Here is a 26,705-nt window from a genome sequence, read left to right as displayed (position 1 = left end):
GAGGTCGCTGCTGTTTGACGCGATGACAACAGCTGTTGGAAGCAAGGGCGCAGCCGGTGACAGGCAATAGCGGAGTGGCTTTATAAATGTCGGCACCACGCGGACGAGGCAGCAACGCGTTTGCATTCGAGCTACTCCACTGGGACCCAGCATACAGCTTGGCTTTCCTACACCCACTATATAGGTAAGAGGAAAAGGAATTACCATGCCGTGTAGTCGTCCTGGGGACAGTGCGCGAAATGACACGTCGAAAAAAAAAACGATGACAACGTGAGTGGGAAGACGGGAGAAGAATTTGCATAGCTAATCGTTTCACGGAACATGGGGCGTTGAACGTTACTCTTTATTCAGTCATTTTTATCGGGTCGGTGCTCGGTCGTCGGCACATCAGGACCTCTGTCTTCATGCTTTCGGAATGTCGCCGACACGGTCGTGGAACAAGCAGTCATTGTGTCGGCGGGGGGCGACGGTCGAAATGTTTCCTCGTGCGCACGACGTTCAGTAGTTCAAGCACCATACCAAACAAACACCCTGCTTCGCAAGTCTATGCATCTTTGCAGTCAGAAGATGCAAGCGCTTGGAGCGCGATTACGGCACACGTTCGCAGCGACTAGCTGAGCTGGCTTTAAAGACGATAGTCTTTCTTGGGCTGCGGAAACGCAGGACTTTTGGTCTGTCTGTATGTATGTCTGTCTCTCTGTGACTCGATTCAGCCACCCGGCAAAAGTAAAATGTATATTGCGCAATAGTATTATATACTCAGAGCCAAATGTAAATGTCTAAGCCCGGTTTATATGTTCATACTTGTCAACTTCTTTAACAAAACCAAGACACTACGCAAGTATAGGACAGGAAAAAAGTACGCACGGGATCTTTACAGAGTTCTTTATTAAAAAAATCATTGATGGTTGGTTTTTCGATAGCAAATGACATTCTACATCTACTGCGGAAAACCGCCGCCTGCTGTTGCCCGCGCCACCTCCTGGCGGAAAATGAGAAAACACACGGCAAGAGCAACGAAATGTTCCACTAGCTAGAGTCCACGTTCTGCTTGGAACGCACGTGGAGCACGACAACGCGGTTTTATAAACCTTGAAGTCGGCCACCTCGATTCACGCAGCGCTGGCACCGAGGAACCCAACCTGTAGCAGTGGAGCGCGGTAAATTCAAATCGCCTTCAGCAAACATTTAGTGTGCTTACCTAATGATGAGGGCGACGGAACAGCATGAGAAGTGAGCGGAAAAGCAAAGGGGGGCATTTCTTTGGCAAATGTCTACGAAGACTATCACCTTTTGACGTCATTTGCAGCGAAAGGAGCAGATACGCAGCCATATTTTTTTGTTTTTCTTACATGTTGCACATATTCCAGAACACCTCTCCCTCTGGAATTGACTGCGCTAGAAAAGTTCTGCGAAGCCGATTTTATCACCTTCAACGCAAGTTCGAGTGCATGTTTTGTTCAAACCAGATACAACGTGTTTTTCCACCAATGTTATCGACGACAGCGGCAAATTTCACGCTTCCCTTAGGAGTAGCTGATTCGTAACGAGGTTGTTAAAGTTTTAAAATTCGCTTCCCCATTTCAAGTACGGCGGCTGCTAGAGCCCAGCTTCAGTCCGGAAGACGTGCTGTCGTGTACAAGAACCTTAAGACAGCTGTACAATGTTTGACCTTAACGACTACATTATCGCGCATGATAGCAAAACGTTATTCAATTCAGCAGAACTCCGTTTGTAAGCCAACTGCCGAAAACAAAACTCAGCCAGTGGAGGCTCTGCAAAACTTGCAAGAACTTCCGGAGCACACTAAAAGCTAGTGAGGTTTAGTGCGAACTTTCACTTTGAGTGAGTCATCCATCATAGGTGGCGTTGACCTTGCAAGCGTATTCTGGTAGGTTTGCGTGTTATACAGTACTTGGCTATAACTTAAGAACGGCAACGGATGTTACCGCTGTGCCTCGTCAGCGCAGCCGGATGTTACTCCGCGCGCCGCAAGTAGTGCGTTACTTTGAATATTGTGATCATGACACGAGCCGTTTCCGTGCTTTTTTGTACTTCACACGCTTGTAAACTACTGCAGCGACACTAAGAAAGAACTACGTGAGAGAAGGCGACAATATCACGCATTCATAGCAACCTCCTTTCAAAATTGGGCACGCTCGTTGACTGACGGGTCCGTCGCTGAGTATATTAGGCGGTGTAATACCGTACATGAGCTACTGCCATTTTTAACTTGTTCCCTAGTATAGCGTAGAACTGTCGAAAACCACCTTCCGCCTCTCCCAATCCAACAGCAGCTTCGAGCATATAACAACGCCTGACCACACGTTTGGATTTAACGCTACCTCCTCGCTGCGGGTGTTCGCAAATGGTGCGTATGATCCCCTGAAGGCGGCTTGGGCACGATCCTTGTTACCTACGCTGCCTATGGTATTGAATGTAGATTTTGTTTGCTGGGTGGTTCCCATCTTACACACGACCCACAGGTCGCCTTAAACTGTCCATTATTATTCGTACTTCCTGTGAATTTCCGATGTACCGATTTGATGCGTTCATATTGAATTGATGGATGGAGGCACCTGTAGCACTCAGAAAAGATGAAAAAGAACAGATCGGCCTCTGCTCCAGTCTGAGAAGTATCAGGACGGTGCTAAAAGCGTCAAAAAGTGTGGTTTCTGAATAATTTCTTTTGTACTCTGGTGGATGCGACACTTATTATTATATTCCAGCTGATATATTCGTTCAAGTCCGTTAGCACGTTGTCTGAAGCCATGCTGAATACGTAAGCACGCTGCAAATTGGCAACATGAATTCTTTGTGAATCCCTCCATTCACTTGCTTCACACAAGCACACGCACACACACACGCACTCACATGCCACTCACTCACTCACTCACTTGCAGACACATACACACACAGACACACGCAAGCCCGCACGCACTCACGCACATGTGCGCACGTGTGCACACTTTTGCGTGCGTGCGTGCGTGTGCGTGCACGTGTGGGCGTGTGTGTAGACAACCGAATGCGATTTCCACGTATCTACAAACTGGAATCCTCATATTCTAATTAATATTCGCCATACGCGCGCAGAAAGCTCCCATACATTCGCCAAAGACAGCCGGGCGGCGACTTCTTTGGCTGCCGTCGTACTCGGTTTTAACGACGTGGCGACGACCTGCTTGCTTCATTCGAATAGCTTTTTTTTTTTCACGCCGCACACAATTTCTGCCAAGTATTTGAATAAAGGCCGTCTGTCGCAATCCTCGACAGGACGGCCGCTCTACCCTCGGCCTTCCACTTTGAACTGCGCTCGTCTTATCGTTAACGACGTTCGATTAGGAGCGTCTCGGCAGCCGCTTCTAATCCAGCAAAGCCCGACCTGGCCCTTGTGACGGCCGCTGGAGGCTTTTATCGGCTGGCTGCCTTTGTTAAGGCCAGTCAGCCATCGTTGCGGTGTTGTTTCGCAAACAATTGCCACGCGCGGCGATTCTCCGCCCGCCTTCTTCGCTAAACTGTGTAGGGGGGGAGGTGGATGCTCTGGAAAACCCCGATAGCGCGTCCGCTGACGTCGGTGATGGATAGTGTACGAACGGACGAGTAAAGTCCCCGGGGGTGCCCGAGTGAAGTACCACCACATCCGCGATCTGTCTCCGATTTCACTGCTTTGTCTTGGGGCCAAGGGCTTCGTATTTCATCTGAACGTGTAAACTCTCACCTACCTCCTGTTCTCCTCCAGGTTTTATTGGTTTGTTTTAGTGATCTATAATTTGTTTGATTTTTCCGCGTCCGTTTTCAATACCTGCTTTAATACTAAACCTCGGATTTAGTATGCTGTTAATTATTGTCGAGCTTTTATGCATTACTCGGTAATTCAACGTTGCCTCTCCAGTTAGGGCATCGCCAATGGGATTGAGTATATCACGAAATAAATAAATAAATAAATAAATAAATAAATAAATAAATAAATAAATAAATAAATAAATAAATAAATAAATAAATAAATAAATAAATAAATAAATAAATAAATAAATAAATAAATAAATAAATAAATAAATAAATAAATAAATAAATAAATAAATAAATAAATAAATAAATAAATAAATAAATAAATAAAGAAAGAAAGTTCGCGCCACTCACGCACGGGAATATTTCAACGACGAGTGGCGTGTTTTGACGATCATGACTAAAAAAAAAATCCCAGGCCATCTATACTAACGTGAAACCTCGGGAGGGGCGCAACTTGCAGTGTATAACTGTATTCTTCGTGCCTCGGCATTTTTGCCCACCGTGATAAAGCCGTTAGGGGGGAGGGGGGGTAAAGGTATACAGCTTTGCTGTAAAAGCCTAAGTTCTCTGAAGCACCAAGCGTTCTAGCGCAAGGTGTTGGAAAACGAGTGTGCCGGCGTTTTAGTACCGTGACTACTCGAGACGACGACAGGAGACGCCGACAGACCGAGCCTCTAAGGGCCTTATCCCCTAAAAACACCCTTCTTTTAAAGGGTCGCCAAGGGGTTTGTACGTACTAGCGCGCAGTAACGAGGTCATTGTGCGACTTTACGTAATTCACATTGATGAGCGTTCGGTAGTGCGGTAACGTCTATGCAGCGATAACGCCGATCGGCCTGCAGGGCTTTTGTCCTACAGAATGCAGCAGTGGCTCTTTCATCGCCCAAGCGTGTTTAGCGCCGCAGTTGGCTCCATTGTTATTTTTTTTTCAGCGTTGCCGCAGTCATCATCATCATCATCATCACCACCAGCCTATCTACGCCCACTGCAGGGCAAAGGCCTCTCCCATTATTCTCCAATTACCTCGGTTCTGTGCCAACTGTGACCAATTTATCCCCGCAAACTTCTTGATCTCATCTGCCCATCTAACTTTCTGCCGCCCCCTGCAACGCTTGCCTTCTCTAGGGATCCACTCTGTTACCCTTAAACCTCTCTTACCTCTGTTACCTCTGTTACCTCTGTTACCTCTGTTACCTCTGTTACCCTCTGTTGCCGCAGTAGGGATAAAAAAATAAGATGCGGGTAATTTGTGAAGTATTTACCGTACCGCCACCATGGTTGGGACGCTGCTTTCGATGTACAGTAAGAATCGGCTCTACACCATGAATGAAAACTAAATACCGCGTTTGAATGGCGAGACACTGTGACGTGATGTTGCCTTTTTTTCTCATTCCACGTGGGTGAGCACCATACGCGCCGCCGTCAATGACATCGCTTGACAATGAAATTGCGCAAAGTTTAGGCAACTACGCATCAGTTGAGTTTCCGTACAAGGGAACGATGAATGGGAAAGTATAATGCATTGCTGCTGAACGTATGTATTGTAAACACGATCATCCAGCTTCAGAATCCTCGTTATGTTGTAACCGAAATTCAGACTGGCCAGCTCGAAAAGATTAGGCGTTTTAGATGGTAATACCCCTGTCACACGGGCACTTTCAATCGCGATTGAGTCGATCCGGATCGAGCTCAATCCGGATCGGGCTCCTGCTACACGGCAGTTTCAATCGCGATCGAGCTCGATCCCGCTCGAACTCAATCCTGGGGCGGTATTCTCGAGTTTTGTCCCTTTTGCGTCCCTTTCAAAAGCGTCCCTTTTGGCGAGCCTTGATTGGCTAAAAGCAAACATCCGGAAGTGACGTAACGCAAGTGCAACAAACCTACTGCCAACGCCCACTGCTTAACCGGAAGTACGTCACGATGAAAGGGACTCAAAAGGGACGTTTTCAAAAGGGACAGTTACGAGAACACCACCCCTGGTTTCTCAAGCGCGATCGAGGCTTCCAGCGCGATCGAACGAAAGCGGCGATACTCTCGTCCCCGCTCAGTAATGGCACACAATGTGAAAACTTCAACAAACGCCACAAATTGTGTCAAATAACTTGACCCAGATAAGCGTGGGGTAATATTTACATAGTTACGTATACCTACGACCGCGCGAAGTCAGCAGACGCCGGCTGCAAGTATATTGTTAGCGCCATCTGGAGGACACAATTGCAACCCGTGCAACTTCTCGATCGCTTGAAACGTGCCGTGTAGCAGCGGCAGTTCGTCCAGCGCGCTCGAAAACTCGATCGCGATTCACTTCAATCGCTATTGAAAGTGCCCGTGTGACATGGGTATATAGTGAATTTGCTAGAATATTCAAAGGCCATTACTAATCGGGATTTGAGTGGCAGCTGAGGCTGTGGCCGCTTACGAATGAGCAGAAATGAAGCACTGATACGATTTTGTCAAACGACAATTTTATTCCGTTGCTATCGATATAATCTTTCGCGGTATCGTTGGTTGTCTGCCGCACTCACGTGCGCTGAAACGTCACCCTTCGCCGTACGACGCTTCTTGATATGCCACTATCTTTTATCTGCCCATCTCCCGTTCTGTCACCCACTGGTCAGCACAATCGTGTTCCCATTTTCATTTATTTTGCTTTCACTACACAAGGGAACAGGAATTTGTTTCATGGGCTAGATAGGAGATTGATGGTGGCGCTCTGCAATGGCGCTGCCTTTTTAAAGATCCTCATGTAGTCAAAATTAATCCGGAGCCGTCGACTATATACGCCGTGCCTCATCGCCGGCGTTGCGTCGGCGCGTTAAACCCTACAATCAATCAATGCAATGACGCTGCCTAGCGCTGCCAAGGGCGTGACGTCACGTGCCATCGCGACAAGCACCTGCGTGTATCGAGAGCTATACTTTTAACAAAGGAGCTGTTGTTACTGGCCATAAGTTCTCCGTTGCAGGATAAAGTACTAACAAAATGCTGAGCGCCCGTGAGCGCGTGCCGCGCGCCAAGCGCCCAGCGGGCTCGGCTTTATGACAAAAAAGAAAAAAAAAAAACACCCGCGCTGTCGTCAAGGGCTACCGCGTATGTAACAGAAACAAAGTACCAGCGCTAATGCTAAAGTTTAAGGGACACCCTGCTTGGGAGACGTCACCGCAGCCGCCGCATTCCGTAGAAGACATTATGGATAATTGGATAGGATTGGATTGGGAAAACTTCATCGTGGCCTGCGAATAAAGTCGTATTGCTAACTCTTCATGACTTGGCCGGAGTCGTCACCGCAGATGTAAGGAGTGCGCCAATTCTTCCCGAGCGACTTGTACATCCCGCCACCGCTGCCTCGAGTCGATGACGAAGAGCTCGTGGAAGCCTACAATAGTGAGGATCACTCGGCATCCCCGATTCGCCTGGAAGTAGACGACGTCCCCTTCGATGCATATGGCGATGATCACTGGCGCTGCAACCGTCCGAATAAACAATGATACTGAAGCTTAACCATGTGTGCGGCAATGCTCACCTGCCACAACTTCGCCATGCAAGTCTTGCGCGTGAGTGCAATCTTCCCTGGGTTTTTATGTGTTGGGAAGCCACAGGGTCAACGATTGACGCTTGTGGAATATTTGTTACTTATTACTTACCCTTTTCTCAGCGCGGGAATTTAAAAACTATTCTGAACCTTCTACTACAGGGCTCGTCGAAACAAAGGCGTAGTGAAGGGTCAGATTTGGTTTTTGACAGCGATATTCATTCTGTAGGAGGCTGACCAATGCTAAAACCTAATACAGATGTGAAGACAGAATACGACGAGATAAAAGTATTGGCGTCCATTAACAATTACCCAACGACCTTTCGAACTCCACTCAAAAATCGTGATTCGGATGCCGTTCTTAAACTTTTGTAGTCATTTACGTTTAGCTGAGGTGGCAGTGAGCACGTGCAGTTGTATAGATTTCAGACTTTCGGCGTTTCGGGGAGCCCATGGAAATCTCGTCGGTTTGTTTGTTTAAGTTTGTTTGTTTGTTCGTTCGTTCGTTCGTTCGTTCGTTCGTTCGTTCGTTCGTTCGTTCGTTGGTTCGTTCGCTCGCTCGCTCACTAAGTCTGTTCGTTCGTTCGTTCGTTCGTTCGTTCGTTCGCTCGCTCGCTCGCTCGCTCACTAAGTCTGTTTAAAATCCCTCGTTTGCTGCTCCTCCAGAAAATAATGGCAAGGTTCTCCTTGTTATCCAAAGGCGGCGCGCAAAACGGTTGGGGCGCCTTTGAGTGAGTCGGGCATTTTTTAAGGTTCTTACATCGCTCTTGCTCCTCGTAGACTTTACTCCACAAGCCTACGCCGCCGAGTAGTCACCTGCGGTAGAGGACGGATTAAATGCGGGGGCTCGACGCCGGTAAACGAGTGCGCTGCGCCCAGACCCGACGAGGAGCGGATGTATAATCCGCTTTCCTCTCCTTCATCGGAGGCTGCAGAACCGCGCCGTCCGCTTTTTCTTTGTTTTCTTTTCTCTCCGGTTGTTACGGCAGGCATTCCGTTTTCGTGCGGCGGTGGGGGTGGATTAGGCCGGCGGCGTCAAGCGCGCGGCGGCCGGTCTGTGGCAAGAAAAGTGCGGTGCACCAATTCGACCAGATTACTCGTCTCGCCGATTCGGCTCGGGGCTTGCGCTGGTAAACAGCCTGCCTACCGACGTCGGCGGTCGGAACCCGAATCAGACAGTAAACCCGCGACAGTGAGGGACAGTCAGGACGTTAATGCCCCCTCGCACCGCGAAAGACCAATTGGCGTTACTATATAGTGTTTTCTCACTCACAGCGATATATATATATATATATATATAAATATATATATATATATATATATATATATATATATATATATATATATATATATATATATATATATATATATATTTATATATATATATAGTATAAACAAAAAGAGTCGGATACACAGCAAGAACAATAACAAACAATGTTTACTTACGTAGCGGCAACGGGACTTGCCTTCATCAGAGTAAAGTTACACAGCAAAATCATGTAACTTTACTCTGATGAAGGCAAGTCCCGTTGCCGCTACGTAAGTAAACATTGTTTGTTATTGTTGTTGCTGTGTAACCGACTCTTTACTTATACTATTTCTGCGCGCTTTGTGAGTTTATCTTTCTCTAGATTTATATATATATATATATATATATATATATATATATATATATATATATATATATATAACACAGAAATAAGGGTTGGCAGTCGAGAAAACCTCGGAAAGCAAAGGGGAGGATGTGGTAGATCATTGAAACAGATTAAGAATTTGGAAAGAAAGAAAGAAAGTGAAGAAAAAATGCCCGCCAGGTGGGATCCGAACCCACGTGGGTTCGGATCCCACCTGGCGGGCATTTTTTCTTCACTTTCTTTCTTTCTTTCCAAATTCTTAATCTGTTTCAATGATCTACCACATCCTCCCCTTTGCTTTCCGAGGTTTTCTCGACTGCCAACCCTTATTTCTGTGTTATTTTCAACGAGCCCCTCATTTCCTATATATATATATATATATATATATATATATATATATATATATATATATATATATATATATATATATATATATATATATATATATATATATATATATATATATATATATATATATATATATATGTATATATATATATATGTATATATATGTATATATATATATATGCAGAAATATAGGTCGGCAGTCTACAGTGCCAAAGGAGGCATAGGGGTGTGGTTGGGCTCTTTTCTTTTTTACTACGGTTAATTAAGCAAACATTTTTTTTAAATATACAGAAGAAAGAAAGAAAAACACGCGCCCAGAGTGGGGACCGAACCCACGCCTTTCGATTACATGTCGAATGCCTTACCAATTCGGCTATCTGGGCGACTGTGAGAGAGAGAAAGAGCACACAAACTTTTTGTTCCCGCGCGCACATACGCACGCAGGATGCTATACTACGAACAGAGCAGCCAGGTGTTTAGTCGCAAACCCTGAACCAGAACGCTGGAGTCCAATACACCTAGTGGGAGCTCTCTGCCTCATTTTTTACGGTGGTGTATTTGAACACGTTAATTAAAAACCAGATACCGGGTAGATGAACTGCTATAAGCATCGCCGCAGTGCTGACTTATGGAAGCTATTCTGTGCAACTTCGTTGCACTGGGATATGAATTTTCCTCCGAACTTTATAAATTTATAAGTCGCCCGATTCGTCCAATTGGGGTACTATTTATTCTGGCTCTCGTTAGCACAGTAACAGGAACCCACAACTTCAGTACTGTCACATGTTGACTGCCAACGTGGAACTGTGTTGGTAACATTGGAATTCGGCTGCTTGGTTACATATAGGGCATTTCAAACTGATTGGCGTCACTGGGTAATATGCGCGTACTTGATGTGCGGACTTCGCCGTTTGACTATGTACTCAAGCACGTCTTTGTCGTGGCCTCACGAGTCGTTCAGGATCGTCACTGTGTGATGCGTCTCTGTGCTCTTCCTCTGGCTTACCGGGCATGCATTAGCGCTTGTATATGCGCGCCGTGTTTATTTACCAATCTTTTTTTAACCTTTCCGTTCCTTGTTGTTTACGTCTATAGGGCCTTCGTGGGTCATTGCTATTGAGCCTGCCCTCATCTGCGCATTTCATTTTATTCCGACGCATTAACAATTTCTCGTCGTGCAGAGGCCGGTGTTAACGCAATTGTAAAATGTCATCAGTGATACATCTGCCTATCCTTACAGACGAGCATTACTCGTTCCAACTGTGACTCGCGGAGATAACAATACTTATATGTCATCATGAGTGTTGATAGCGAAAACAAGGTGATCTGCGTTGTTCACCTCAACAATGTAAATCAGTTACAATTTCACCGATCGCCACCGGCAGCGAAAGCAACTTTGTTACACCTGCCATGGCGGCTAAGGCGCTGTGCTGCTGAGCCCAAGGACATCGCGGGTCCGATTCCTAGATGTGTTCACCGCTTTTCTGATGGAGGCGAAAAGCGAAAACGCCCGTGTGTCAGTCTTTCGGTGCACGTCAAAGATCCCCAGGTGGTCAAAGTTAATCCGGAGCCCTCCACTACGGCTCTCCTCATGGTCCAGGTGCAGCTAAATCATCAATCAGTTTCGCTACACCTGCCCTTCAAGCCATTACCAGCGAGCGTTCAGGGCATCGCTTCCAGTAATGGAGCAGCTTTCCTGCGTGCACCGCACTTCTTTCACGACTGGCAACCGAGTACTTCGTGATTGCAATAATGCGGCAATTATTCCCGCACAGTTATTAGCGAATATGCTTCAGCGGACGCCGTGTGCTGATTTTCGGGTTTAGGAAAGGGTTCTTCGAGTGACAGACAAGCCATGAACCGTTACTCTCTGGGCAATAATGTTTGAAATCGAAGCACACGGAAAAATAATTGAGCGCCTGGGCTGGTATTTCCGCATTGTCGGCAGTAAAGATGAATCCCAGTTTTGTAGACACCACTGCAATGATAGCGCTGGTTACTCAATGCTGGTTATTCTACCAATTTCGCTGTTTGGGCCGCTCAAAAAGGCTTGCACGGAGGCGAGCTGTTCTGCTGTTTTCGACGTGGCGTGGTTTCCCAGAATCATCACTATTCGGTCGCTGCTCGTTCGTGCGTTCACGGACGGGAGGTTAAACTATACTACGCAGGCGGCGGTCGTATTCAGGCCAGCGTGATGACGTCATCGTTAGCACAGCTGCGAGCGAACAAAGCTTCCCGCGCTTGCACGCGAACGGAAACGACTTTTACTTTCGGCGCAGGTAGCAGCAGACCGGTCTTCCTTTTGATATACGTGTGTCTATACAGAGAGGAAGGGAGCAACCGAAATACTGCAACAGATGTTGTGGCGAAAACAGCTTGCGTACGGGCGTTTATGCGTAGGACATACTATATGTGTGCGGGCGCCTACGCAACAGGCAAGGCCTGCTCTGTGCGACTGGGTCGTGTGCTTTCAAAACGTTGCCATAAATAGTACGGCCCCAGCGGAGGGAAATGTGTACATATTCGAATGTGGGCACGCGCACGTCGAGATCAGCAACAAATCGCCTGCGTGCAAGCAGCTATTCAAGGCCGGCTAATCGAATTGCTTCCGGAAATTTGTAGCGTGTGCGCTCGTTATGACTAGAGCGCTCGCGATGATGTTAAAGGAAGCGCTTAGATGCGCAGTCACTTCGGTACGAAAGGGTATCGTATCAAGGGTACGAGGCCCAGCCTTTGTGGTTTAACATTTGACGGCTGCGAATTTCCATTTGGTTTTAGCAACACGGGCAAGTGATAGCAAATGCAAGGCATCCCAGGCCAGGGAGAACGGCACAGCCTAAGAGTCACACGGGGCAAAAATGCAAAAACAAAAACAAGAAAAACTTTATTTCAACAGAACGGCACGTGCAGGGAAGGGAGAAGGAGAAATGAAACGTTCAGTCATAGTTACATTTGCACGAGACGTGTATAGGACCTGGTGCCGTATATCGGCGGGTGTTTTTGCAATTTGTGGTTCCTCGGAAATGTTGACTCCAAATAGGGAATTTAGGGAAAATTAGGCTCTGCAACACCGCGCTGCACTGAGTAGGGATTTTCACAGAAGTTGCGCAAGCTTCGTTCTTACGACGTTATGACATGCTCCGGCTTAGCACTATTTGTGTCTCGCCTCCGCTCAACCGACATAACCCGTTGTTACGCAGTGAAAATGTTTTGCCCTGATTGCGCAAGAACACTGTTTTTTTTTCACGGACTTCAAGGCAATACGGGCACTTGTGACGTGCGCTTTCCAGCGCAGTTGCTTCCTGGCAAGCCAACTGAAGCAACGCCATTTTGATTTAACCCGCCGTAAATGTTATTGCTAATAAAACGGGCGCGCTCGGCACAGCGCTTTCTCGGACCCTAACGAGGAAGCAGTTTAGTCAGTGTGCTCTTTACTTCTCCGTACTGAACGTTACAGATACTCGGGATATTCGTATACACTCTCACTCTGCTTGACTCGTCAATCTTTAGCCCGACGGCAACAACTGTTACGACACGTTCCGTTGTTGTAGAGAGAAGTAAATCAACTTGGGACAAAAACAAAATAAAAAAAAACGAAAGAAACGCCTCTCAAGGGCTTGTCGAGAGCTGTCGTCGCAGAAGCAAACTACACGGCACACGCGCATTTGGCTTCTTGGCTCGCTTTCCTACAGCACGGTTTACGGAGGCTGGTTATACGACGGGGCCCATTGTTTTACGGACCGTGGGTTCCTTTTTTTACCGGCCGTCCCTCTTCCGTGCAACAATAACACGCCGCTGCTCACTGGCTCCCTACGCTTCGTTTTACAACTCCCTTCGCTGTAAACACGAGCCTTGTGCATTCGGGGGCCGAATAAACAATCCAAGCTCTTTGTTTTCTCTCTCTCCCTTTAGAGTTTCGACGCCGCCTGGAAGCCTTGCTACGGGCGGAATCAGTCGTCGTTGTCTGCTGAAGGCAGTCGTCTGTCGTCGAAGGCAATTGCCGGTGTCGACCTTTTTTCGTGTTCGTTTCTTCCAACCCCCCACTTTGAGTGCGCGGAAGAGCGCTGCGCTTGCATCATCTGAATCCCCCTCTGCTCGAGGTGAACGTTGACGTCAAGCGCAGTCAAATGACGTCCCCAGGAAGAGTCAATACTGTTCGCGCGTATCTCCCGGCCGTCCGTCCATTGTTCGTTATCGGGGCGAGCGTCGTCTGCTACTGCTTTAGTTCGGCCGCCGTTGAAGCAGGCGACAGGGTCGTCTGCTTCAGAGCGGCGCTCTCAAAAGCTTCCCGTTTTAGAAGCGGGAGCACTAATCTTCTTTATCGCTCCTTTTTTTACTGATGGAAAAGCACCCCACTCGTGAACAAGTGCGTCATTGATTCGGTGTACGCTATCTGTAACTCTTTATTGGCTGTACGCGCAAGAGCGCGTGACATACTCCGCTACAAGCGCTCTATGGAATTGCTCCGATCATCACTCCGGGCAGTGGATGGCGAGGAAGAATCAGTGCTTGTCAAAGGGACGGTGGAGGAGGCAACAAATAAGCGGTGTAGGTGGGGCATTTTAAATAGGTGGACATTTTTTGCGTAGTTAGCCGACACGTATGAGAATTCAGTGCGCTGCGTACCTGCGAGTTCACAAAAAAAAGAAATCGAAGATCCAAGGTAAGATCTCCATTTGACAGCAGTTGTCTGTCGAGCTACAAATGCTATGGTTCGCAACTGTTGTGTCTGCAAATTTCTCAAAAGCTTCTACGGTTTCATTTCTGTCCTGGTATATACAAAATCTTCGGTAAATCCTGGGAGAAAAAAAAAACGCAATAATATACATTAAACTGTAGTGAACCGCAAAGCAAAAAAAAAAAAAAGGAAAGGGTTCGCGATATCCCATATGCAAAAACCTTGCCATTGCATGGGGTAACACATTTAACAGCTGAATTGATTCTGACCCGTGAAGAATTGTAGTCGTTCGGTATTACATGCTCGTATTTGAAACAGATCACCGTTGCCTAAGTGGAGGCAATTTCGCTTAGCACGAAAATGCGATGCGTCTGTCAGGGCGGCTCAACTTGGTCCATCGAATTCCTAATTGCATTACGCTGCCCTAGCTTCGGCCACTTACGCAAAGCCTGCGAGACATTTGCGGCATCGCGCGTGGTTCCCTCGCGCCAACAGCCGAGCGCATCACTGTTAGCTTGAGTGAGTTAAATTTGCAGTTAAACAGAATAGAAAACATTATTTGTCAGGCGTTTGGTATCGCCGGTAACGCTTGGCTTTCAGGAAATTGTTGCCTGCTCGCTTGGTCCCCGAGTTTGGTAAGATTGCGAAGAACATGTATTCAGAGAAACTCCACATCAATGTTATAAAAATCAATGAAGAAACTACTGATAAGTAACACGGGGGATTTTACGAACAAGCTGGTATAACAAGTGCTAAACCGCAAATAAATTTTGCAAAAAATTTATTCAAGAAACAGCGCTAACGGGTGACCGGTTGGTAACGAGCATGCGACTTTGCGTTTGGCTTTAGTATTTCGTTTTCGTTGTTTGCTAACAGCCTGCGCCCTCTACAACGTACCTACCCATGATATGAAATGTAATCAAGATAACGGAGAGAAGCCAGTCACACAAGAGAAGGTAGCATTTGAGGGAGGAGAGAAGCACTGCCTGCGTGCTTTGCTGAGTCCCGTATCTCCGGGTTGTGTTCACGTTTATTTTTAGACAGGAAAGCCAAAACAATACAGGAGTAAGTGTAACTACAAAAACTGCTACTCCTCAGGAGATTTAACTTACCGGCCGCGTTTTCGGAAAATGCATCAGCAACCATTTCTCGAGTGCCACCGGTGGTCACGTATTCAGAAGGTATTGGGTTGCAGAAGCTCTAGAGCACAAGTCTGGACGTGGCACTTAACCTCACTGGCTCATCTCTTCGCGGTGGCCACGACATGTCGCGACCGGAAATACGAAATTGGTTATGGCGCAACTTCGGGCTGTTTCGTTCGAGAACCTTGGGGTGTCAAACAGAAGAAGGGCGCGAGCATGTCCACATTAACGTCGGGGAATCTTGAAGCGTAAGGCCGGGTTCAGACTGTTGCCGCAACTATCGTAATAACTATAAGTAATGGCGGCATTTCGCGTCTCAGCCAACCGCACTGCGTGACACGCCGTTTTTTTCCGTTCACAGCGCACGATATGGCTGTTTCGTCTGTAGTCTCAACATAGCCTAAAGCAAGACTTGGTTCATCACTCTATTTCTGAAAGTCCGGCGAAAATATCGAAGGTATCCCAACTTTAAAGTATCGAACGCACGAAGGCGATGACACGAGGGGGAATGGAGGAAGGATGAAAGTTTATACGCAACAAAACGGAAGAAGATCGTAGAGTCGTTCGCTCGCTTTGGAGAAGCCCTTAGTTCCGAACGTCCTGGGTTTGTTCAGGCAGCTGCGCCCGGGAGATAGACTGCAGCTGATCTTGCAGGTGGAAGATGGCCTTCCCACTGCTCTTGGGAAGGAGTTGCGAGAGATCGAGAGATAATGGTACCAATAAAGGAAGCAAGTTCGGGACGTTAGAGCATTCTCATCCCGTGGGTGCAGGGAGATGGGCAGAATTACCGCATTTACTCGATTATTAGCCCCCCCTTGTCTTCCAGGATGGCGATGCCGAAAGTGAAGGGGGTGCTTAGTGTCGAAAAACCTAAACAACGCCCCCCCTGGCCACTCTTTCGCACGGCCGTATCTCGACGAGATGGGTGCATGGAATAATATTTTATTTGGCAAACATTAAAAAAAATAGACACAAACACGGAATCCACCGCATACGTCTGATACTCAGCCTCCACCGCTACCATTCGAGTCCATTGGGCCTCTTTGGCCGCCGCTCTCCGTATCCTCCAGTAGGTCGTCTTCCGTTCCGTTGAAGTGGTTTGTAATCGAAAACTGGGTGAGTGACTTGGCTACAGCGTCAACTCGTTCCCGTTTACACTCGTGTGAAATACACCTTGCGACAGTTGTTTAGAAACGGGGGTTCTTAGACTGGCATGCAACCTTTTTCCTAATTTTTTTTTCCCGAAGGTAGAGGAGCGTGCTTAGAATCGCAAAAATACGGTATGTTGGGGAGAACTAGGCTGGAAAAGTCTCGCGGAGTGGAGTTCCGCGGGAAGGGGTATTTGTCTTGATTTCGTTAAACCCTGTTTCCTGATTCTTGTCAAGCTTGTTACAGAAACGTTTTTTTTCGCGTAAAACGCTCACCGCATTCGTCCCCATTTGCACGAATATGGGGTGTATGATTGGCCTGAAGAGGTGTGTATGAATGCCGGAAGTGGTGTCAGTGCTTTTTTGCGGGTATATGCGTACCGTGGACCTTATCACATGTCGCCGTACTTAACGCGAACCGCTGTATGAAATAGTAAAGAGAAAAAAAGCTAGATCCTTATCCCGTTTGCTTTTTTATTACTGTACTATTTGAGGATCTGCGTCACTTGTAGCTAACGGGACGGCAAAGTCTCCGTCGGACGTTGCGTTGCTTGTGTAACTGGCGTGCTAGTATATCTTGGGCAGTCTGTCTGTCTAGGGCAAGTGTGTGTACGCCTCGACACGTCACAGCAAAAAAATGCTTCCTGCCGTACTAATGAAGGATGCGGCAGCAGTTTAGCGAGCACTTCGATCTGTTTATGAAATAATGGGGCCGAATCATCAACGATTTGGAGCAGAGTACAGCGCTTGCAATATTCGAGCCACGCATCTTAATAATTAATTAGGGTGATCAAAGCAGCGGACGTCCTTGATGTCGATCAAAATGCCGCCCATTCCTTTGCAGAGCAAGGTCCCCTGAATACTGTGCGGCTACGATGATGATGATTGATGATTTCTATTGGTTTCCCCTTTGTATCGGGGTGATGACATGTCATCTGACCAAAAAGGACTAATATACCTATGTTTTACACTTTTGGTTCAATACTAGCGCTGCTTAGGGCAGGCACAAAAAACTTATTAGGCACAAAACACTTTTTTTTTCCTGTTACAGGTGGTAACTGTCCTAGGCAATATTCCCCTCTCTGCTTTTCGTCCACCAGCATTCTAATCTTCTTTTCGTCCCCTCGACAGCCTTGAAGTTAACTTCCTCTGTGATACCCTTAAATCCTAGGGCTTCTGACAGCCCAATATTCCCTTCATGTAGATTTGGATGGATACCCTCACATTCTAGCACGATGTGCCGCATAGTTTCTGTTTCTTTTCCGCAGACCACGCATACCCCATCATTTTCTGAATACTTCCCCACAAAACTCTTAGTTCGCAGGCAACCTGCTCTACGAACCCGTTGCGTTTGCGCCCCCTACCGGCGGGAACTCGCAATACGCGAACTCCTCACGTATCTTTTCTCACGCCTGTATAAGTTGCTCGCATATGCGGGGCTCAACAGCGGCGCACAGAAATTCCATTCCGACCGCAGCGACCGCCACCGCGCCACGATCTCCACGCGTACGCGACCTCGGCCGCGATCCAGAGGCGGCGCCTGTCTGCACCGCCGCGCTGATCGACGACGTCGGCGTCACAGCCCCGTGACGTCACGACGCAGCGCGCGAGCTGCCAGGCATATGCGCCCATTTCCGATTCGTGGCCCTCGAAGAAGTCGCCGTTATGAGAAGCGTACGTCTACTTCTTACGCCTGCTCTTGAGTCAGAGCGTTGCGAAAGCCCGTCGTTCTTTAATGCGACTGCCGTTTCGGAAGGCGGCGCCGACGGCGCTGGTGTGTAAATGGTTGCGCTACGCTGCACTGAGATTAATGTCGTGAGAGTTGCAGCCTCCCTGTGGTCCGTAGAGGTTGCTTGAGCTTCGCTAGTTATTCGCGACAGAAAAAAGTAGAACGGGCCGTGAAGTGAATGATATATATATATATATATATATATATATTTATATATATATATATTTATATATATATATATATATATATATATATATATATATATATATATATATATATATATATATATATATATATATATATATATCAGTGTGTTGAACTGAAAGAAATACCGGTTCGGTTACGGCCATGGTTCAAGCGAAATCATTGTGTTCCGTTTGAGTTCCGGTTCGATAAAATCACGTACCGAACCGGTTCGCGAACCGGTTCGATGAGTTTAGTTATCACTGAAATCAGAAAAAAACATTTCGTAGTTAAAAACGATCGTCAAATCAAACTACAAACAAAAAAATCAAAATTCTGCTCTTTTTCAAGGGCAGTGGCGCAATTGCAAAGCAAACTTTAAACAATTACGAAATATTAGAAAAAACAGATGAAGTGGCGACGATTTACCGCCTACTTTCTCGCCCAGACTTTGTGTTTTCCTAGCGACTATTCATAAAGCCATGCCTAGCCTAGCGACTATTCATAAAGCCAAGAGATATGACGGTGGGATATAAATAGATAGAGAGAGAGAGGGAGAGAGAGAGCGAGAGAGGAAGCGGGAGAGAGAGAGAGAGATAGAGATAGATAGAGAGAGAGAGAGAGAGAGAGAGAGAGAGGGAGGAATATATTGTGTATTGTCTCGCTTCAGTAAAGTGATACGTGCTGTCGAATATCGGAACCGCTTGCACAAGAGGGCGAACCAAAAATCGGCTCTGGGATGCCATTTATTGCGTCAGCGAAATCGGGCCACCGACGGACCATAATGATCCGAGACGATATTGCTTCCACGTGCCGCTGACTGTGATTGGCAAACCACTCGGCATTAAACTTTTAGGCCCCGCTCATCGTTCGGAGACCTTCGATCTTTCGAGCTGAGAGATGGTCGTTATGGGCCTCGGACCGCAACAGAGGCAGCATTCGCGCTCGATGGTTATTGTTTGCACAGTGAGGTAGATTGATGCCGTGGGTTGGTCAAAAAGGGGACGATCACGGCGTTCATGCCTTCCAAAGCGTGCGTAAAGTGTATGAGAAAGTTGTTTTAGATGATTGGTTGTACAGCTGTTTCTGTTTTTCACACAGAAGCAAAAAAGCACTCGGTGTCGAAAGAATGGAACGCAATTGCTTATACACTTTGCCGAAATAGCAAGCAACGGCGCCACATTACGACTGACCGACTGACTGCCCTGCCCCGTAACGCCCCTCCCTCTCCAGCCTCTTTACGTTCGCCCTTATCCCCTCCACGTCCACTCTTCCCTCAAGCTCCACTCTTCCTCACCCTCCTCTTCCCCCTTTTCCTCCCACCCTCTTCCTTTCTCCCGCTTCCTCCCCCTCTTCCTCCCACTTCACCCTCCCTTCGCCATTGGTGGTTCGTTGGTCACGTATCCCACGAAGAGAAATACCAAAACTGTAGCACTTAGGTTACCAAAGAAACCCTAACGGCGCCCACTAGCTAACGTGGTAGCAACGCAAAGAGTGCGCAACCTAGCGCAATCAGTATCTTTCCGCGGCGGGAGGCCAGTGTTGTGGCACGGACGCTGCATGCAAACGCTGCATGCATGTACCGCTTGCATGCACGCGATTGCAAGCGGTACGGCAAACTCAACCTGCAGTGCTTCAGGTGCGTGCTTGTGAGTGCTCGTTAATCGCTCGCCGGCGAGATTGTGGAGCAAAAATAGGCGACAACCCTGTGAGACAACAATGCCACTGGCGCAAGCGCAGAGACAAAGTTTTGTAGCAAAAACGCAGACATGAGGTCTTCCTGCAGACAGTGGCCATATTTCGCGTAGAACCGGAAAGCATGTAACGTTACGCCGTTTAAGGGCACAACCCTTTGGGTGGCCGTCTCTGGGCTGAGCCGGTTGTCCGCGTGACCGAGGCAACGATGGCCTGGACCGACGAGGGAAAGAAAAAATTAGCAGTGTCTTAGCTCGGCTATGCCAGGATATACCTAGGGCGAGTTAGGTCCAGCTGGTTATTCTTAGCTTTTCTGGTTGTCTAGGATTAGGTTGATTATGGTGTTTACTCTTGCTTTAAAGACACACACACAGTGTAGGCATCATGTGACACGTGTATATATATGAAGCGGCTAAGACGCAGCGTCACCAAACGCCCCAGAGCTAAGCTGGTTCCACAGGCGCACGCCGGTGTTGCTACGACGCACCAGTCCTCGGTTGCACACGCGGCCACCCCTCGCATGATTATCAAGTGGACTGGGCCGCCACGTTCGGAACGGAGGTCCGCGAAGACGCCTGACGCGTGGGGTGTGTGAGAGACGCCGGGCAGCGAACAACGTTCTTTGCGCCGTGTGACGTAACTGCTCATCGCGCATGTGCAGCACGGCTCTCCAGGAGCCTCGCGAAACTGCTGAATTTCGGCCAGTGTAGCTTACGCTACAAAAGCGAACGATGAAAGAAAGCAAAGGAAGCGCGTGTTGCGAAATTGAGAGGGGAGGGCGGTTCGCTGTGGCAGCACGGATAAACGCTCTCTGAAAGTGTGCGGTGAGGGAAGGGAGGGGGCAGTATGCTGTGCCCGCACGACGCGCTCGACGGCCTGACGCTTGGCTAAAACATGAGGGGGGCGTGCGCGTGACTATGATGTGCGTTCGCTTAAGACGCAGATCGGGTCCCTTACTAGTCTTTCTTTCTCTACGGACACACTTCGCGCCGCCGACGCAGAGGCTCATCACCGCTGCCGTCGAGAAAACCCACGAGTGAGTGCTGAGTCAGCGCACTAGTGCTGCGCCCAAATATCGCATTAGGGAGTATCCCCAGCCAATTTTTTAACACGAAAGTGTTGTATTCCCGGATACACCAAGATTTCGATGACGTCATATCCGTCACGGAAATGACGCCAGCAAACGAACACAGGAGCAACGCCAAAAAAAAGTTTTATTGACGCGGATGGTGCTGCCGTCTATGAGAGGTAAAGCGAAGTCGCGCATGATGATGCAAACAAGCACCGACAGTTGGCGTAAGCTACGTCGTGTTGACGCCGATGGGGAATGGCGTGAACGCCGCCTGATTTGATGCGAAGAGAAGCGCCAGCGGACAGCGGAATGCATTCGCGTGTGCACGGTTAAAGCTACAGATCATACCTCTCGCGTTCCACAAGCTGAGCTCGTGGCAACGCTATCGTCTGCCGTATTCGCCACGGAGCAGGACCGAAGTGGCCGCGCCTTTCCTGAAGCGACCCGCTAGCAGGACGTCACTGCAGATTTTGCTGCACATTTAAATTTCGGGCTTTACCGATTCCTATGATAGAGGAATTAACCCCAGTTTTTGCTTTGTACTGCGTACTGCTTCATTTGAACGGAAGAACCGCGCATTTAAGCGCGGTACACAGCAAGGCGCCGATGTTTTTGGCGATAGCCAAGTGGCGAAGCACCACAGTTCTCCAGCTTATGGTTACAACTGCAGCGCTGAGAATAATACCGCGAGTACGCAGACTTGTTATGCATGTAAAATAATCGGAACCACCCGCCGCGGTGGCTCAGTGGCTAAGGCGTTGCGCTGCTAAGCACGAGGTCGCGGGTTCAATTACCGGCCGCGGCGGCCGCTTTTCTGATGGAGGCGAAAAGCAAAAACGCCCGTGTGTACGAGATTTCGGCGCACGTTAAAGATCCCCAGGTGGTCAAAATTAATCCGGAGCCCTCCACTACGGCGCGCCTCATCGCCTGCGTTGCGTCGGCGCGTTAAACCCTACAATCAATCAATCAAAATAATTGGAGCCAGCCTTTTTAAAAATAGCAACGAAGCAATTGCGCCAGCGCATCGAAAATTCAGCAACGGGATCTCCCAAAGCAATCCGAAGCGTTCAACAATACGTCACCTCGTTGTGTAAATACTGTCCTAACGCTAGTGCCAAAAATTGTTCTGTTTTGCCTTTTTTTGTTTACCGAAGGCATAACCACTATGACTGCGCCACATCCTTTCGGTGAAGGCTGCTCTTCTTATCATTCTCACAAGTCATTCCTGGGCTTTCGGTCGCGTTACTTTCACTTGATCCCTTATCGCTTTCCGCACGCCCACCGCGATACGTAATCGAGAATCGGGGCATTTCTGTACGGTGCGTACACAGCACGCAATCTCTCCCGGCTGTTCCACGTGCGGTCCGCGCGGTTGGACCAGTCGGGGGGCGTGTTAGCGCGTCAGCGTGACCACGTGAAACAACACTCGTTGCATTACACCACAATCACGTGACACAAAGGCCACGCAAGATTTCCCATTGGTTAGTCGCAACTGCCGGCTCGTTCCCGTCACGAGGCTGCTCGACTTAGTGGTATTTGGTTAGAGCTGCCGCCCTGCGCTTAGAATCTCGTCGTGGTTGTGCATTGCGTTGGATCGCTGTCAACATGGGGCAGATGATGGCCACGATCTCTTCTAACTGCGTTCTGCGCCCGCTTGGAACCGCCAACGGCTTTCCCATGGCGTGAGTTTTTATTACCCAACGTTCGTCGAGTCCTAAAAAGAGTGACCTAAAGTTAAATCCGTGTATACCGTGAAGAATGGCAGCGAAGCTAAATTTTCACGGAAATAGAGCAAGATATGACGAGGGCTTGTCTTTGGTAAGCAGGAATGATAGAATTGCAGGTGCGGAGTTTTCTTTCTACAGCGAAGCGGATTATGGCTAAGGCCTTGCGAAGTTTTGTGGCTGTTACAGATGTGGGGCGGCAAAAATCTTTCCTTAGTTTTGATGCAAAAGTGCGAGGCGTTCTTGTTTGTGCCTGTTTTTGAAGCGGGACGCGTTCGCATGTGGGGATGCGCCTTTTCGTTAGTTTCGGCGCCTGCTTGCACTTCTCTGGAGCCACAGTAGCTTTAATTCGACACGCGACCGTGCAATATTTATTATTTTACTTCTGTCGCGTTGTCGTAATGGGGAGGCAGCGTGTAGTCTCGACGTTTGGACGCCGAGGTCGACGGGAGATTAAGAGCTGCGCGAGACGTGTAAAGACTGTCTGCTTAAAAGTTATTTCATTTAATTTCATTTATTCAACCTTAAGGACCCGAAGGCAATACATAAGGGGAGGGGGCGTACATTGAAGCTGTAAATTTCTTAGCAAACATAACAATATGAAGATGCACACTGATTACAGGAAATAAAGAAAAACAAACAAAAAGAACACGCATAACAAAACAAAAATACATGGCAGGCGATAAATAAATTCTGGAAGTACAGTTAAACAAAACTATGAACGCAAAAGGTAACTGCAGTGTTAGGACGTATCATTTGGCTTTTGCAAACTGGTTAGTTTTTCGCGAAATATTTTGCGGTCCTTGCAAGATGCATTCTCTGGCTGTGCATTCCAGAGTGTTACGGCATGGGGGAAAAATGAGCTGCTCGTCGCCGTCGTCCGGCAATTTACGGTCATCTAGGGGGGCGTATGCGGCAGGCGAGATGTTCTTATACGCTGATGTGTCTTGAATATTGGCACGTAATAAGACGAGGTGCGTGGCTTTGAACGGCTTCCGAATCATCGGTGAGCTAACCTTGTAAGTCGTGCCAAATGGATGACGCGTACGCTAGTTTTGGTCGTGCGTATGCTGTATATTGATTGATTGTTGGGCTTAACGCGCCGACGCAACGCAGGCGATGAAGCGCGCCGTAGTGGAAGGCTCCGGATTAATTTTGACCACCTGGAGATCTTTAACGTGCGCCGAAATCTCGTACACACGGGCGTTTTCGCTTTTCGCCTCCATCAGAAAAGCGGCCGCCGCGGCCGGGAATCGAACCCGCGTCCTCGTGCTCAGTAGCACAACGCCTTAACCACTGAGCCACCGCGTATGCTGTATGAGTTTCTCTGTCAGGAGAGGCAGATGGCAAGTTACGTTATAAGTAGCCTAATATGCGGGAAGCTCCACCCAGTCTCCGACACAAACCGATGCGTCTAAAGAGACCATCTACCGAGATTGGGAGAACGTCGAGGAATGGTTCGTCGGGTAAACCCAATTTTCGCCGAGATTTCGTACCTGCGTTCAAAATTCTGTCAACTCAGTTTCGCTTAGGATTCACTTTCACACAGAAGAATGACTCGTGATATTGCTTGTCAAACGGCTGGAAGAAGTCCGGTGACCGAAATAATTTGGGGGCCCGACGCCCATCGGTAATATTTTTTCTTAGAATCGCCGAATTCCAAACGTAGCCACTGTAGCTTCGCTCGGGATTGCTGGCTGGGCTCGGCTTTCTATCGCTTCTTCGCTTGCATGGCGCATTAGTAACATTATTCGGAGGAACCTAGTTTCGTGTATGCGCGAAAAGTTTGAAGCATCACGGAGCACCACTCATATCCGCACCAACTGGTGCTGTGGCTCGCCAACTTTGGTGTAAGCCGATGCAGAACGAGAATATTTTTAATTCCGATGTGCAAATGCCGCACATAACCAACTAAAAAACGGCGTCCACGACAAAAGTGTTCGATGTGGCCCAAGTGTCACCCGAGGGGCGTGAGATTACGAAGGAAAAAAAAACGCGCTGTAGCCACAACAGGAGACCGATTTCGACGATGTTTTCACCGCGTATCTAGCAAGGAAAGCTCGTCGGTGGCTGTAATTCTTTTGTTTATGCAGAATCCACGGCACCTGTATGTAAAGCGCCGATATGAACCAAATGCGTGTTGCAATAGATATGCTATCACGGCGGCTCGAGCAACAGAATCTGCTCACTTCTATGGAGAGGATGATGAAAACTACCAGAATCACGGCCCCGCACGAAATTTCGCGCATGCGCAAAGAGCCCAATGAAATCTTTCTTGTGGCGCAATCCGCCCTATTCTGCAACACTTCAACATTTTATTCAATTTCAAAAGCATTGAGAACATAGTCGACAACCCGATACAGGATAGGTGTCCGAACAATACCGCAGCCAAAAATCACAGGTATACGCCCACCAAACACCCTAAACTTTCTAAAAGAATAAATTTTATTTGCCATACCTTTCTATACTGCATGCGTTCAATTAAGAATGTCAACAACGCTGCCACCAGCGTCATCCAGCCTGACAGAAAGAACGAGATGTTTAGGTGCATAACAACTTCAAAGGAAGGAAGGTGTGTTGGCTCACCCAGGAACCAAGCTATAGCTATTTATGAAAAACGCTCTACCCTGAATGGAAAATAAGGGTGGCAAAGTTCTCCTGTTTTTCATAGGTTTTGTGTAATTTGTATCAACTCTTTTTTTATCTTCAGGCGGGACTCTGTGTTATAACTTGACATGCGGGTATTCAGTTATTAAATATTGACTTTTACCGTGTTTTTAACCACTGTGCGTGTACTTGTCCAGTCCGTGAGCGCTCTGTCTGAAAGTAACTATGGACACCAGCTTAGTACGACGCTCTCTTCTTAAGTGTTGTAGATTTGAGATGATGCCGCTATCCTTGTGATGAAGTCATGGCGGCCAAGTATCACTCTGCAGTCTATAGCGAGACATCTACATTATTTTCGGCTCTGCGGGAGGATATTGTCGTCCAGTTAAGATGCCGCCACCATTGTTACTGCGTGATTCTCTGCGCGTAAAAATTTGTAGTTTTGCAACGCTAAAATTTGGAAACTTTGTGGTCATAGTGTGCAGTCCTCAACAGAGAATACCGCAAAAAATAAAATTGGTTATTTTCTGAAACAGGCGCACATTTATTTACACCAAACCTTCAAACAAACATTGTACAGCGGCGACTTCTCTGTGTGACCCCGCCATACGACGAAGCCAAGTTGCACACAGGTTGAGAATAAACTAAGTCCATGCTCAGAAAGCGCGCTCAGCACAAAACTTTCAGCACTAATACTTATCTGCTGTTCTTTGTTTATCTCGATTGCTGCAGTGGGTCCACTGAGCCTGCGCCGAGCAAGACCATCACCACGGATCCCGTCCAAGTCCATCCCCCGGAGTCCTTCCCCCTGCCACAGATGAACATGGTGAGTGGTTTCTCTGGGTACGATCACAGCTACTGGAATGAGAGAAGCAGAATGTGGTACTGTCTTCTAGTGTGTGAACCAACAACTGAATGCTGCGCAGAGATTCAAACTGGTACATCGATAAATGGGCGTCATTAAAAAAAAAATCCCCCCACCTCCCCGAAGGGGATCGTGCGGAAATGCCAATGCATTGGGTGCACTTCGGTGTCACCGACTTCCATCGCTATCAAGGCGCCAGTCGGCAAGCAGTCACGGAGAGAGGAGCGCGCTCCCTGCATTTATATGCGCAGCGAGCGGAGAGGGGTACGCGAAGAGGAGAGAGAGACCCTCGCTAGCCCGCGCGCGAGCTCTCTCCGCCCCGAGCTCCGCGATGCGAGCGCCCTCACACGCCGAGCGCGCTCCTCCTCTCCACTCACTCTCCGCTACTCCGCCCGAGCTCCGCGATGCGGGCGCCCTCACACGCCGAGCGCGCTCCTCCTCTCCCCTTGCCCTCCGCTACTCCGCACCTGCTCCGGTTGCTAGGCGCGCGCCACAGCTGTTGCTAGGCGCACGCCGCTCAACGACGCAAGACAACCTGCGGCTAAGAAATGCATTCGCA

The 26,705-nt window shown here is 48.1% G+C and overlaps 1 protein-coding gene across 8 annotated transcripts in view; it reads left to right on the top strand.

The window, feature by feature from the left end:
- Window positions 1–26,705, top strand: part of LOC144166412 (uncharacterized) — a 314,257-nt gene that overhangs the window by 275,036 nt on the left and 12,516 nt on the right. For 4 of the 8 annotated variants that reach the window (XM_077695941.1, XM_077695940.1, XM_077695939.1 and 1 more), the window contains exon 2: window positions 26,014–26,107. In XM_077695941.1, coding sequence (XP_077552067.1) covers window positions 26,099–26,107 — 9 coding nt within the window. In that variant the 5' untranslated portion in view covers window positions 26,014–26,098. Of the gene's footprint in view, window positions 1–71; window positions 185–22,387; window positions 22,633–26,013; window positions 26,108–26,705 lie in introns of those variants that run through there. The other 4 variants (XM_077695935.1, XM_077695934.1, XM_077695937.1 and 1 more) reach the window with 3 other exon arrangements.

This window comes from Haemaphysalis longicornis, unplaced genomic scaffold (genome assembly GCF_048455015.1).
Source record: "Haemaphysalis longicornis isolate Haplotype H1 unplaced genomic scaffold, Haemaphysalis longicornis Haplotype H1 scaffold_17, whole genome shotgun sequence".
In the NCBI taxonomy this organism is placed as follows: Eukaryota; Metazoa; Arthropoda; class Arachnida; order Ixodida; family Ixodidae; genus Haemaphysalis; species Haemaphysalis longicornis.
This window is presented reverse-complemented; position numbering and strand designations above follow the sequence as displayed.